The 13,724-nt window shown below is 32.8% G+C and overlaps 3 protein-coding genes across 6 annotated transcripts; all 3 read right to left on the bottom strand.

The window, feature by feature from the left end:
• Positions 1-1,317: 1,317 nt before the first annotated feature.
• On the bottom strand, positions 1,318-7,661 carry LOC101247121 (E3 ubiquitin-protein ligase SIS3). 4 transcript variants are annotated; one of them, XM_004236061.5, is made up of 10 exons: positions 7,340-7,661; positions 7,227-7,265; positions 7,044-7,110; positions 6,880-6,953; positions 6,387-6,525; positions 6,215-6,307; positions 5,752-5,817; positions 2,932-3,051; positions 2,726-2,839; positions 1,318-1,971 (listed from the first exon to the last, which is right to left on the bottom strand). In XM_004236061.5, exons 1-10 carry the CDS (start codon positions 7,366-7,368, stop codon positions 1,579-1,581), a joined length of 1,134 nt encoding a protein of 377 aa, XP_004236109.1. In that variant the 5' UTR covers positions 7,369-7,661; the 3' UTR covers positions 1,318-1,578. The 4 variants fall into 4 exon arrangements, with proteins under 4 accessions (XP_004236109.1, XP_069151389.1, XP_019068598.1 ...); XM_069295288.1 differs by having other exon boundaries at positions 6,840-6,953; positions 7,231-7,265; positions 7,340-7,639; XM_019213053.3 differs by having other exon boundaries at positions 7,231-7,265; positions 7,340-7,639.
• A 2,583-nt stretch (positions 7,662-10,244) lies between these two features.
• LOC101245936 (uncharacterized) lies at positions 10,245-10,877 on the bottom strand. Its single transcript, XM_004236458.4, has one exon. It carries the CDS (start codon positions 10,875-10,877, stop codon positions 10,245-10,247), a length of 633 nt encoding a protein of 210 aa, XP_004236506.1.
• A 1,753-nt stretch (positions 10,878-12,630) lies between these two features.
• LOC101246237 (NAC domain containing protein 50-like) lies at positions 12,631-13,724 on the bottom strand. The gene has a single exon (XM_004236459.5). It carries the CDS (start codon positions 13,690-13,692, stop codon positions 12,883-12,885), a length of 810 nt encoding a protein of 269 aa, XP_004236507.2. The 5' UTR covers positions 13,693-13,724; the 3' UTR covers positions 12,631-12,882.

Here is a 13,724-nt window from a genome sequence, read left to right as displayed (position 1 = left end):
AAAATAATAACTAATGATTTAGTTTTGTTTTAAGCAATCAATCTGCTGATCTCATAATTCGCTTGTGCATGCTAAATCACAACGTCGTTTGATTGCACCTCTAATTAACTTTTCCCTTTTGAGTATTCAAAAGAATTAACCAAATAATGTCTATCCAATCATTTAACTAAAAAATAATTAGTTTTATAATTTGACAATATTGATTTAACGAACACGTGTGGTAATGGTGTATTACACAAAGAAAACCACTTGGTTAAGAAACAAAATTTCGACCTTTTTCTTTACTAGAGTAAAAGATATGAAGGATAGTGGTGAGTAAGGATATTTTGCCTCATTAAGCATAAAAGTGAGAGACTTTTACTTTATATTTATCAATCAATTCTTTCCGAACCTATTATCTTTTTTGAGGGGCCAAAAAAGAAAGAAAAAAAAGTAAAAAAGCAAAAAAGTTGTGTTCATTATCCTCCACTTGCTTTAATTCACTTTAAAACGTATATTTACTAGACCCTTTCTTCATCGATTGATTAAAAGAGCTTTTTCTCAATATTATAAGGAACACATGTACTTTTGAAAATTTAAACGAGACATGTCTAAATATGTGTATACTAATAATTTATATTTGATATGTAAGTTTAAAATCTATTTGTATATAATTTAGACAAATACTATGAATTGTGATGAGGTGGGGTTTGGCACGGGTGGGGGCTACGAAATGTGGTAAAGATGAGGTATGTTGAAGGAGATTGAGAGAACACGATCAATATAAAATGTCAGTTTTTGAACATATTTTTTCTTCCAAGGTATGTATCAACACAAAATTCAACAGATTCTAGAATATTTTGTTGCTTACCAAATTTCTTAAATGATATTTTTATATAGTAAAGTTATTTGTCGCTTATATAGGAAAAAATTAATACTCTTGAGTTTGCCCATTTTGCTTTCAAATTTAATTACAAAAAGGAACTCCAAAAGCTTCCCTTTTTCTGAGAAGTGGACATACAAAAAGAGAATGCACTTAAATTTTAAAAAAATTAGTAGTTCCTTTATTAACTTTGAACACAATATAGCCAAAGACCAAATTAAAAGATGTGCCATCCTGCCTACAGAAAGGTTATTGCTGTGTCATTTTCCACTTTAGCTATACATATAAAACTCATTTATTAATCTTAACTTATAGTAATTTGACTCCTCAAATCATGTCTACCATGTAATAATATCAAATGTCAAAATGATATCCTAATGTACTGTTATTGGAACTTCTATTCTTCGATTTTCTGTATACACAGATTCTGTTGGGTCACAACAACATACGCAGTATAATCTTATGAGTTGGGTCTGGAGTGAATTGGCCAGACAGAATTCTATTCAAGTGAATTAAGGACACCGCAATGCATCAAAGTGATCACTTCAAAATTTACATCAAAACAAGCAGGCCAAAAACAGATGTTTCCTTCCATCGGCTCATACACTAATGTTTAGCAATCTAATTACTGTTAGAAGCCACTACAACACTCAACATTGGCTAGAGGTTGACAAAAATTATCAGTGCCTGCAAAGTTAGAACATTTGAACAAATAGTTACAGCTGTCTTGGAGAATGCTCCACCACGACTTCAACATGTTCTACATTTCCATCGCTGTCAGGTGCTGATGTTGGGGCTCCGTTCTCAACTCTTGATTGAGCAGCTGCATTTTCCTCACTGCTTGGACCAGCATTCTCTGTGCGCACAGGACGGAGAAAACCTTGCAACCTCAGCAGATAGCTCTGGCTAGAAGGTTGGGATCTCACATACCGGGCTGCTGTCACAATGTTGGTTGATGATCTTTCTAGATCAGCACGGATATTTGACAAAGCACTGAGATCAAGATTTGGAAAAACAGAACAACGGCATCTAGGGCATTTTACGTTTAGGCGAAGCCATTCATCAATGCACGCAACATGAAAGTTGTGAGCACAAGGGAGACCACGGACCTGCATAAAGGTTTTCTAATAAGAAAAACAGCAGCAGAGCCTAAATAAGGGCAACACCAACAGAACTAGTGCGACAGTCGTGATGTTGGCTTCTAGCAAACCAACCTTCTCCAACAACACAAGAAAAAGAGGAAAAATATAGATACAAATTACAAAACAGGCATAATAATGTCGTAGTGCCGCTAAATTGGAATTAGCATGACTTTGATCTCCTGAACCATCTTTAATATTAAGTATCTTCAAGGGATGCCAAGTTCTAAAATTATCCTCTTCACTAAGCTGCAGAAACCTGAAAGAGTATAAATAGGAACTAAACCTTAAAATGACACCAGGACAAGTTCTTCTAATTTCTTTTAACCATCTTTCTAAGAATTTAAACTCTTGATTTCTCTCGAATTGGCGGTGCTGGGGATCATTGCATGACAATAAATATTTCCACTAGTTAAGCATGCATCTTTAGACTATTATTGCCCCAGTAATCCCATACTATTACCCTACAAGAACATTGAAAATTAATCTGATTTGCATATAGAAAACCAGCCATAAAAGAAATATTGAATCATTGCTTGATGTTCACAATTTATTTTGGTGGAAGCTGTGTATAGAAGCGTTATTTAAGTAAAATTGAGAATGGCATACAAAATGTATTTATTATCTAAGAATGAGTAAACATTTGACAGCATCGTGCAAAAAAAGGGGAGTCGTAAATTTTCTCCAATAATAAGAAGTAAAGTTAACAAAAGAACAAAAATACCTCATTTCCGACGTCAAATTCTTCCAAACAGATAGGGCACTCACTGCAGTCCGTAGGAACAGCCTTCATCCTGAACATAGGAAGTTCTTGAATGAGTGCCTCCACTGCTTCTCTCTATGTGCCAAAAGGAATTCACCCATTAAGAATCTTTAATAGATCAGGTGTAGCAAAGGATTCATATTGAGGAGTGCCTTGAGCTGCATTACCTGAGCTTGGCTCAAATAAAGTCCTGGATGGTATGAAGTAGCATCTTGGCCCATCCCTCTCATCTCCTGGCCAGCAGCTTCAAATGCCCAATCTGGCACTCTGATCATGTCAACTAACACCTGTAATAAGGAAAATTGTAAGCTTGAGAAGTAAATCAAAATATCTTACCATGAAAACCAAAATTACAACATACCATGATGCCCAGGACTCTAAAAACTAGAAGTCGTGTGTTTTCACACTAGTGGCCCAAGAAAAAACACAATAACCATCATATGATTATTCATTTATACACAATATTCATTTCTGAGGACACAGAACAGATTAGTCGAACCAAATTATCGACAGAGATCACCCAGAGAGTAACTGTTTACACAACTCTTTAATTCCTAAAAGACACTAAAACAAAATTAGTGTGTTTAACATTGATGATACATATCGCGACTCCAACTAGCTTGAAATTGAAGCAAAGTTGATTGATGCATTGCTTGAAATCGATAGCAATATCTATGGCACAAAAACACTAACAGTCTTACATTTAACACACTATAACTATACTTACAAATTCATTTATTTCTTTTAACCATGATGTCTAGGTCCTCTTGCATGCACCTCGACTAATTCCATGATATACTGATATCTTCCACCAACACAAGAATCAAGTAACTTTGTCCCACTAAGACTTGGACATCCGTGAAGAAATCACCTAGTGATTTTGCCTCAGCGTGATATGACCGAAGACCTCATGGTTCTCAACCCACTTCATTGACACTAGGCCACACCCTGGGGGTGCAAAAATTGTTGCACATCAAGCTGTGCATTATTGCCGTAAATTTTCTCCCAAAAGAGGCATTCACTGCAGCTTTACACATCACACCTTGTTACTGATTAAAACTACTACCAAATGCATTACCAACTAACTGAGCTGCCCTTAGCAAACAGTAAGAAGCTTTAAGACCTTAGTAAACCACTCAAACCACCATAGCAACTCCCAAAACACATATCCACACAACCACTCTTCTTGCTTTGAAGAATAAAACAAGTCAACAACCATAAAGACTAAAGAAATTGATTCCCATTCCTTAATAATCTACATGACATAAAAACAACACATACCATTACATTTTTCTTTTTCTTTTCCATCCCCAATAGGGTGTTTGCGGTTTGGTTAAATACTGATCCAAACCAAAAATCGAACCAAACAAATTTTTATTTGGTTTTGGTTTGGATTGTAATTATGTTTTAAAAAATGATAATAAATGATTTAATTTGGCTTTATTGAATACAAACAAAATAAATAACCAAACTGATAAATTATATATACAACTTTTATAATTATATATTAATTTTTTTTTGACAAAGGTAACAGGTTTTGTATATAAATCATCAGCACTGAGGATGGAATCCAAAATTTTAAATCAGACTAATTAATTTTTAGTACTTCATATACTTTTTCATGAACGTTCTATTTATCCCTGATAGGCTAATGAATTGTACACCTGAAGCTCATTTATTAAAAGAAAATCATCAATCCAAACTCATTTATTTTAAGAAACAACTACTAGATTTACCTATATAGAATTCTTGTATTTCTTATCAATCTTATTCACTTGATTAAAATTTATAGATCTTAAGACATTTTCTCCATAATAAAGGAAAATTATAGCCACCACAACAAAAGGTTATTTATGGATTATAAATTGGAAGAGAATGAAAAATTATTTTCTAATTGTAGGGGAAAAAATAAAAAAGAGAAATATCATTATGTTTATTAAAAACCGAATCAAAATGACAAGAACCAAACAAATGGATATGAATTATATTTGGTTTGGTTTGGTTTGATTTTAATAATTACAAACTGACTAAATTGATTTAATTTTAGTTTACCCCAAAAAAGACCCAAGCCGGACAATGAACACCCCAAGCGCCAGCACAACTCAACAAGTGAAGGCTATTAGTCAGGATACAGGTGACTTGGATGACCTTGACCACTGCCAACTATAAGTGGACATTACATGAGTGTGAGTGTGTGCATTACACGCCATAAACCACACACATCAGTACGCATTTATTGTGTCCATTTCTATAGGCTTTTTCCAGTTATGATATATTTCTTCTTCTTTTTTGATAAAGTATGATATATTTCTTTTATTTGCAATTACAAGATATGGTATTTCATATCAATCAATTTCAGTGCACATTCTTATTCCTTATCTAAACCTAGAAAGAGCAACCAGGAGGCAGTTGCATCATATCTGTGGTGTGGGAGGGTTTTGAGATGGCTCATACTACATTGGGCCATGCAGGGAACAATGAAGAATGTACTATTAGGCTGGGACAGTAAAAGATAGAAAAGATGAAGTCATACGCTGGATGTTACTCCATTAGCACTAATGTGAGTTGTATGTAGGACTAATAGCTTTATTTGTACATATGACTATATGAGGAGGAGCCTCTTCTTCTAATTTTCTTTAGATGCACCCATATCATTCCTACTTATATAAAAAAGATTAGGTCTCCTTCAAGAAAACTTGTATGATCTCGACCTTTTAATATACTTCTTTTATATGGAAATTTCCTATTCTTAATGAAGTTTCACTTTACTTAATCAATAGAAACCTACAAAGAGCACATTTCTGACCAGCAGTTTGAAAGCATGACTACCTTATCATGGAGAGATAGCAAAGAATATCATCAATTTAATGTTTTTGTACAATAAAAGAAAACAAAATATGTATAACAGGAACAACTTAATTCTTAACATGTCATATGTGAAAGCCAAAATACATTAAATCAAGTATATTGTGCTTTCTAATGCTTACCCCAAATTCTGAAATAGGAATTCCTTGTTGAGCGCGTAATAAATGGGCTTGCCTTCTAGCTAACCACTGCAATAAGAAATTGAAAACTTAAGGAAAGTTGTAATATTGACATCAATAAAATTGTATAGATGTCGATTTTCATTTATCGGATTATTTGAAATCCATTTACATACTAACAAGACAAGGTAACGCCAATACAACATTGGTATTTGGGATAATCTCCCGCCCTCCAAAACAGAACATGACATCACACCGGGCAAGAAAAAGAATCAGGAGACCGACATTCTATTTTCTGTCCGTTACAGGTTGTATCCTGCTTTTAGTTCTTCTTTTCGGAATTTGTTGCTTTAACGCTCTCCTTTTTCACTTTTTCAAGAGGGGGATAGGATAACTCGGAAATGGAACTGTCCAAATTGAACTAAGGCGGTAAGTAGTTGAATTTTCGGAAGGTTTAGAAAATAACCTTCCCTGTCGATATGCAAGCTATGCACATGAGTCCACAGTAGCTGAACAGCAACCATATTAGGAAGCCCCACTTTTGGCCTTCTTCTGGAAGCTGAAAGAGTTTGGGCATAATGTCAATTCTAGGCTTTCAAACCAGAACAATGGAAGCAGCAAAGGACTACTAAACTTACGCAGTTTCTTGCACTAGTGAACCATAACGTCCCAATGATGGTCCAAGCCCAAAGAAAGGGGTAAAGAAGCAAGGCAAGAACTGAAAGAACAGCTACTCTTCCACAAAACCGGCCATATCTCTGCTGCCAACCAAAATCCCTAAAATGCAATAACACCTAAAACTTCAGACTAGTCATCTAAGTGCACAATCTATATAAGGCAGAGAAATCCAAAAAACAACCAAAAGAGTTACTCCGTCATCCAATCTGCACATTTCTCCTGGCATTTACTTAAATGATATGGAATCAAGAGAACAGAGTGGAGCTACGAACATGAACAATCACGATAGGAGTATTATTTCGAGGAGTATACGCCCAATCAAGCAATAGCTTGGGGAATCTCATGCAAGGTAGGTAATGCAGGTAGCACAGTAAATCTAGAAAGAACACATAAGAGGAATTTGCTTCTCTTACACATTAAAATGATTTTTTAAAAAAACAAATGAGGCCTTACAATCCCATTCCAGCAGCAAGTCCATTATCTACAAACATCAACAGCCGAAACACAAACACTGTTGTATAGTCAACCTAGATTGAAGAAAAGGGTAAAAATTGAGATATACAACAACAACAACAACAAATACGGAAAACAACTCAAAGAAATTTATTGATACCCACCACGATCCAGATATGCAATGGGTATATACAAAGATGGTACCTTTTCCAGTTGATAGCTACAATGATTCTGATAAACAAACAGTTAAAGAAACAATCCAACGGCCAACAAATCAAATCCAAGTTCATAGTAATCCCAATATAAAAAAATCAACTTCCTAGGAGGGAATCATTTGAAAAGGATACATACTAGTAGCCAGCATTGACAGGAAGAACCCATCATACCTACAAGAAAAAAGAACTCAAAAAAATTAAAACTTGATAACTCAACTATAAAGATAAAATATTAGAAGAGTTACCATTTAAAATCAACTCCTCTCATCGCCATTGAAGAAACTTCCAAGAACCCTAAGAGAAATTCAAGAATTCAATTTTTCATATTTCAAGCAAAATTGTTGAAGTCAAATCTTTGAATTCGCTGATTCTGCAGAAGACCCATCAACTAAGAGTAGAAAATATATAAATTTGCTGTAGGGATTTGAAGGGACACAAAAGAGGAAAAGAAAAAGTTACTTTTTTGAGGAAGAAGTGTTGAAGTGAAGAAGAAATAGGACTATCTAATTAGGTGGCGTTTGGCACGCCTTTTTTCTTTGGTCCGTACAAAAATTTATACCTCCCTCCATTTTTATTTACATATAATTGTCGTCATTTTAAATTTTACGTTTTTGAAGTTATGTACTTATTTTGTGTTCTCTTAGGAGTTATTTGGTAGAATTATAAAAATAATGTTTTATAAAATGTATATTAATTATACATAAATTATTTTTTATACATTATTTGATTTTGATGTGTTAAGAATAGTATATATTGTATTAAAATATTTATTTATAAAAGTATTCTCTATAATATGATGGAGTGATTGAGTTTTGTTAATATTAATACCTGTTAATACACTTCACAACGCACAATATTATGTATAACTTATTTCAAAGTTTATACTCTCTCAATCCAACAATAATTGTACATTATTGATTTGGCACACACCTTAAAAAATTATAATAGTAAAAGTAGTATTCGTATTATATTATCCTTTAACTGTATTAAATTTAATATTTTGAAAAATGTGTTAGATGATAAATAGATTATCTAACGTAACAAACTAAAATAAACAGAAAAAGTAAATTATTTCTCTTAATGTTCTAAATTGAAAATATTATTAGACAACTATTTTAGTATAGCGAATAATTATCGTAGACTGACAGAGTGAAGGCTGGCTCTTGCCTTCAAAATTGGCCTTAGGTCCCCATTTTTTTGGGCCTTTAATTTTTACAAATAAATAATTACATATTTTAATCACATTAAAATAGAAGAAATCAAGGAAATATTATTTTGGATTCTTACATTTCCTTAGCTAACTTTCATATTATTTATTCTTTTCAACTCTTTTGCATTCTATTTTTTCAAATCTTTGGTTAGAGTAATACACTTTCAAAAGTATGAATTAGCAGTCGAAAAGTGTTGAATAAAGTACATTATAATTTTTATATTTCTTTGTTAATTTTCATATTAAAGTAGATGTACCAAATTATCAATTTTTTGAATCGAATTCTATAATTATAACTCTTATCTTCAAAGTTTATTAACTTATTACTTATAAAATTATGTTAATAATTTATTTAGTAATTGTCTCAATAAAAAAGTATAGAACAAAAACATTTATATAATGATATTAAGTAGAAATTTACGTCTAGAAATTTAGAAAAACTAATAAATACAAATGAAGTTCATTTAAATTTTAGGCCTCTAATAAAAATTTTGATTTATGCATTGAAATAACTCTCAAGGATAAAAATAAGGGGGAAGGCGATTTTGATAATTCAATTGATTGACTATATGAACTCAGACATTATTGATACGGTTTAATTTTTCACGTTACAATTCTCTTCCCATATTCCAAATCAAATTAAAAAAAATAATTATATTAATTATGTATAACAAGTGACATTTAAATAGAAATAAGACATAAAATTATAACGTATCGAAATGTAATCAAACTGCAATGAGAATATAGAATGCAAAAATTGTAACGTATGATCAAATAGAAATAAAACAGAGGAATGAAGAATCCGTTAAAACAGACAACGTTTATTTGTGAGAGTTGGATGGGTCCCACGTAGACAACTTTTATGATGATGTGATTGAATTAACATCTCATTGAGCCTAACAAAAAAAAATATTACCTTCATTTTTTATGTTCTTTCTACACAACTTTTTTTTTATTTTATATAATAGATACAAGTCCCATATTAGTATTAAGCTCAATATATATTATTTTTAATTTTAATTTATGTGATATTATGAAGTTATCTAAAACTTGTGAGGTCAACTAGCCCATTTTTGGAGTGTGCTTAACGAAAATGTAGAAATAGGGTGGTCAAACTTTTGACCTACTTTCTTTATATACTTCTATAATTTTCTAATCTTATTCTTCTCTTTTATCATTTTATTTCATCTCACAACAGGCCTGGGTACGAAAGAGTTTTTTTATAATACTCCCTCCTTCCGTGCGATATTGTTTGTTATGATTTATATTTTTAGAGTTAAACTATACAAAATTTAACTAATATTTTTAAAATATATTTTTCATCATATTAATATGCAAAAAATTGTAATTTATAGTACTTTTTATATAGTTTTAGAATATTTAATTTTTTTTATTAAAATATCAAATTAATATGATCTAATTTACCTTTAAAATTTAATCAAATTGACTTTCGATAAATGCAATATGACAAACAATTCTAGATGGATGGAATAGTAACTTTAAATATGTCATAGTTTTTGTAAGTCAATATATAAATTATTATAATTTAAAAGATTTATATCATTGATTTTCACATAATCGCGTTTTTGTCAAGTATCTTTTCGGATTTTTTCCGATATTTGGAATTTTTTCAGGTTTTTAGCTTTTCTGATTTGTATTATAAAATAATAGAGTAGTAGCAATCACCAATAACCTTACTATATCAAATATTTTTTCATACGAATATCATTAGGATTGGAAGATTATTTCAGCTGCAGATAGTTAATCCTTCCCCACCACGTCATAGGACTCAGAACACATTGTTTATCTTGTTAATTATATTGATGATTATAATAAAACTCATCAAAAAGAGGCATTAACAATAAGGTAGATACTGTTGAATGAACAATTTCAATTCCTTTATTCGCCAAAAAAAACCTTATGCTGCAACTACTTAAAAGCTAATCATCCATGGTATCACAATCATAGGAAGATTGAGAGGATTCTCCTTTTACTTCATATATCTTATTTTCCCCTGCCGAAGAATCAGAAACATGTATGGGCGAGAATTTGGAAGCACACTGATGATTTTGGTTGTCAATCATATACTTGAGCCTATCCAAAACTTGTTTAGCTTCAGCCTTAGCTAACAGAGCTTCCTTAATCCTAATATCAGCATTAATCCTAGCCATAACGGCAGCATTGTGAATAGATTCAGAAACAATAGTAGCAGCGGCAACCAACTGTTTAGCCAAATGTGTATTGATTTCGATTGCGTTATTAACGGGAGTAACATAGAAGAAAGTGAAATTAGGGTTAGAACAGAGAGGGCACAAGTAACCAGAAGGAGCATCAGGTACACAAGAGAGGTGTGAAATAGAGGGGCATTTTAGGCATAAGAGACGGAGACGAGGGGGAGGAGGGTTATGGAGGAAGACATCGAAGCAGATGGGACAGAAGGAACCGGGGTGGGAATCCAGTACACAGGCGGTGCAGAGATGACGGTGAATACCTCTGTAAGGGAGAAGGTGGAGGATGAAGGGGCGAGTGGCGGAGCAAACCGCACATCGGCTGCCGGAAACGATTTGCTGCATGATCCTAGGGAAAATCAGGCGTAATCTCAGATTTATTTATATTATACAAAATTTGTTGAGATTCAAAGTACCCAATCTTCTCTTTTTGTATGTTCATTGCATGCATTCATCATTGATTGAAATAGATATCTTTCGGCTTTTTACCCACCAACTCTTAAATACAATATTTTGGAAAAAAAGGAATTAATCCTAATATGAAAAATCAACCTCCAAGGTGTGCTAAAAATTGACACTCCATTAAAGAGGATGAATGTTAATAAGGAATAGAAAAGATATGTGATTTATCTGTGCGATTGTTTGCAACAAATTTTAAACATATGAAAATTTTAAACATATGGAAAATAAATAAATCATACAAATAAAATATGAAGAAACGTGATTTTATTCATCAAGATTGTGAGTACAAATTTGTTCCTACCTTGATTCTACTCTCTAAGAACTAGGATGATTTAAATTTAACCTCTCTATGTGAATAGTGCATCAATTTGTGGAGTATTCGAGATATTGATCTCTTTATGGAATTTTCGAGATGCCTTTTAACGGAATTTAATACCCTTTATATAGGCATAAACTAGGGTTTAGGGTTGAGTAGTCTCCAAGTATCCTTATCTGAGTTGAACACAATTTGTAGAGTCCCAACTCGAATTGAACGCATCTTATAGAGTCCTACAAAATTTCGATGTCTACAGCGATCCTTAAGATATTCGGATACTCATTTTGCTAATAGCAGAGTTAAAAATTGATACTCCATTTTGCTAATTTCTCTCATCTCTAAGCATGATGGCAGTAACAATATTTGTAAAGATCCTACTTTTCTGTGATATCTAAACACCTGCGAGCAGATTTGATTAGAAAGATAGTTAAGTATATACATTAAATCTATCGGGAGTGAGCTAAAACGGGATGTTTTGTGCAGTCGGTTGCCCCTTTACTAATTATACAAGGACCTTGTTAGAATCAAGCATCCACCATGAAAGTGTGCAATGAAGCTGCTAAGATTGTTGAGAAGAAGAAGAGGAAGGGGAAGAAGAAGAAGAATGAGAGAAAACGTGACTGCCTTTAATATTCATATGCTTGATTACTTACAAAGAAGGTAAAATGACTATTTTATACTAACTACTTAATGGTAATTAACTAACTAATCAATTTACTAACCAACTTAACTAACTAACAAATCTGTTATATAACTAACTAATAACAATTTTTTTGTAGTAGTTCCTTCAATGCACTCCAATGCAACTTGTCAATTCCTCAACAGACCTCATAAACAATTTCTGTTTTACTTTCGGCGAAATTAGTTAATACTTTTTTTCGTAAGATGTAGCTTTCAAGTTCATGATGATGAATTGAACTTGAGGTGGTCAGCAGAAGACCAGCAAAACTATCACTCTAATTTTCTTTAACATCACAGTAACAGTAGTAAGAGATTGAAGATTTACCTCAGATAAAAACAGATCGAACGTACAAGAAGTTGACTAATCAGAAGTATGAGGAGCAAGAAAAACCAAAATACACAGCTAGATACAAAACAAAGCACAACCATGTTAAGAGTTAGATACAGGACAACTGGTGCCTTAAGATTCTTGAACTTTAAGAGCTCATTACCATGTGATGAAATGGAACAAGAGCCTCTTTGGAGAACTATTTTTCACTTAATGATCGAGCTAGGAGAGACATAGACAACACGGTAATGTGATGAAATTGGGAACATAACAGAAGGGCTCAACTTTAGGTTGGAAAATGCAGAGAAACGTCAAATATGAAAGTTTATAGTTGCAAAAGCAGGTATAACATAGAACCTTAGAACTTTGTTCAACACGATATCGCCAATTACACATAATCTCAACATTATCAACGTGGCGCTTATAGTATTAGTTGAGCTATCATGATTTTCTACTTCAAAATATTAATTAGTAATCAGAACATAGACATTTATATATATGGGCAAAAGTGAAAAATATACAAATTTTTTTCTAACTACATAAGGATCGAACTATATAAATATTTATATATCTTGTAGAATGTGTGAATTCTGCAACCACTCGTCAGGAATATCAAAAGAAAAATCCTGTAATACTTTATACATCCCTTCCTGAAATTCATTGCTTCTAATATCGTCAACTCCGTTGCCTTCTTGTACTTCCAACGCTGTCTCTCTCTTCTCCATTGTATTTCGAACGTCAAATTCGGTAGTTGTAGCCTCAACTTCATCACAAACCCTAACTTGATCTTCCCTTGTGGAGTAGACATTATTATGATTAGGATCAAGTAACATAGGATCGATAATTCCCGCGACATCTCCATCTTGTGCCTCTATAACATGATCCACATTCTTTTCTTTATCCATGATCTTCTTCTTCTTGATTCGACACACTACAAAATCTTCTTTAAGAATATGATTGTTCTCCTTAAAGAAACTATCCGCAACTTGATATTCTATCATCAACCAAGTTTTATTATGGCCACATTGATCACTTGTTTCAAACCTGAACTTTCTCTTAAACCCTACCACAGGCCCCATACCATTCCTCCTTATAAGTTCTTCTCCGGTTTGCCCTTTCCACGTCCCTTTAGCACAAGTTCGAGAAAACCTTGCATCTTTTATCCTCCGCTTCTTCAAAGGAGTAATAAAGTAACGAAACTTCTCTTCAAAATTAGCTCCGAATATCTCCCATGGTGGTTGATCTCCATATATATCCGCAAACTGGATAGGACATTGTTGATTCAAAGATAATTCGCCTTTGAAAAACCTCTTAAGATAGTTGATTAGCTCCGTATCAGTGGGATGAAAACGTATTCCCATTTGTTTCGACATTGATTCTTGATCAAGAGTTAACCTATGTAAAC

Source organism: Solanum lycopersicum, chromosome 3 (genome assembly GCF_036512215.1).
Source record: "Solanum lycopersicum chromosome 3, SLM_r2.1".
Classification (NCBI taxonomy): Eukaryota; Viridiplantae; Streptophyta; class Magnoliopsida; order Solanales; family Solanaceae; genus Solanum; species Solanum lycopersicum.
This window is presented reverse-complemented; position numbering and strand designations above follow the sequence as displayed.

Coding starts and splice junctions, on each gene's coding strand:
- LOC101246237 (XM_004236459.5), bottom strand. CDS start 13,692: ATGTCGAAACAAATGGGAATACGTTTTCATCCCACTGATACGGAGCTA.
- LOC101247121 (XM_004236061.5), bottom strand. CDS start 7,368: ATGGCGATGAGAGGAGTTGATTTTAAATG. Junction 7,111..7,226: donor TCAATGCTGGCTACTAGTAT/GTATCCTTTTCA, acceptor TTTGTTTATCAG/AATCATTGTAGCTATCAACT. Junction 1,972..2,725: donor AATTTGACGTCGGAAATGAG/GTATTTTTGTTC, acceptor ACCTTTATGCAG/GTCCGTGGTCTCCCTTGTGC.
- LOC101245936 (XM_004236458.4), bottom strand. CDS start 10,877: ATGCAGCAAATCGTTTCCGGCAGCCGATGTGCGGTTTGCTCCGCCACT.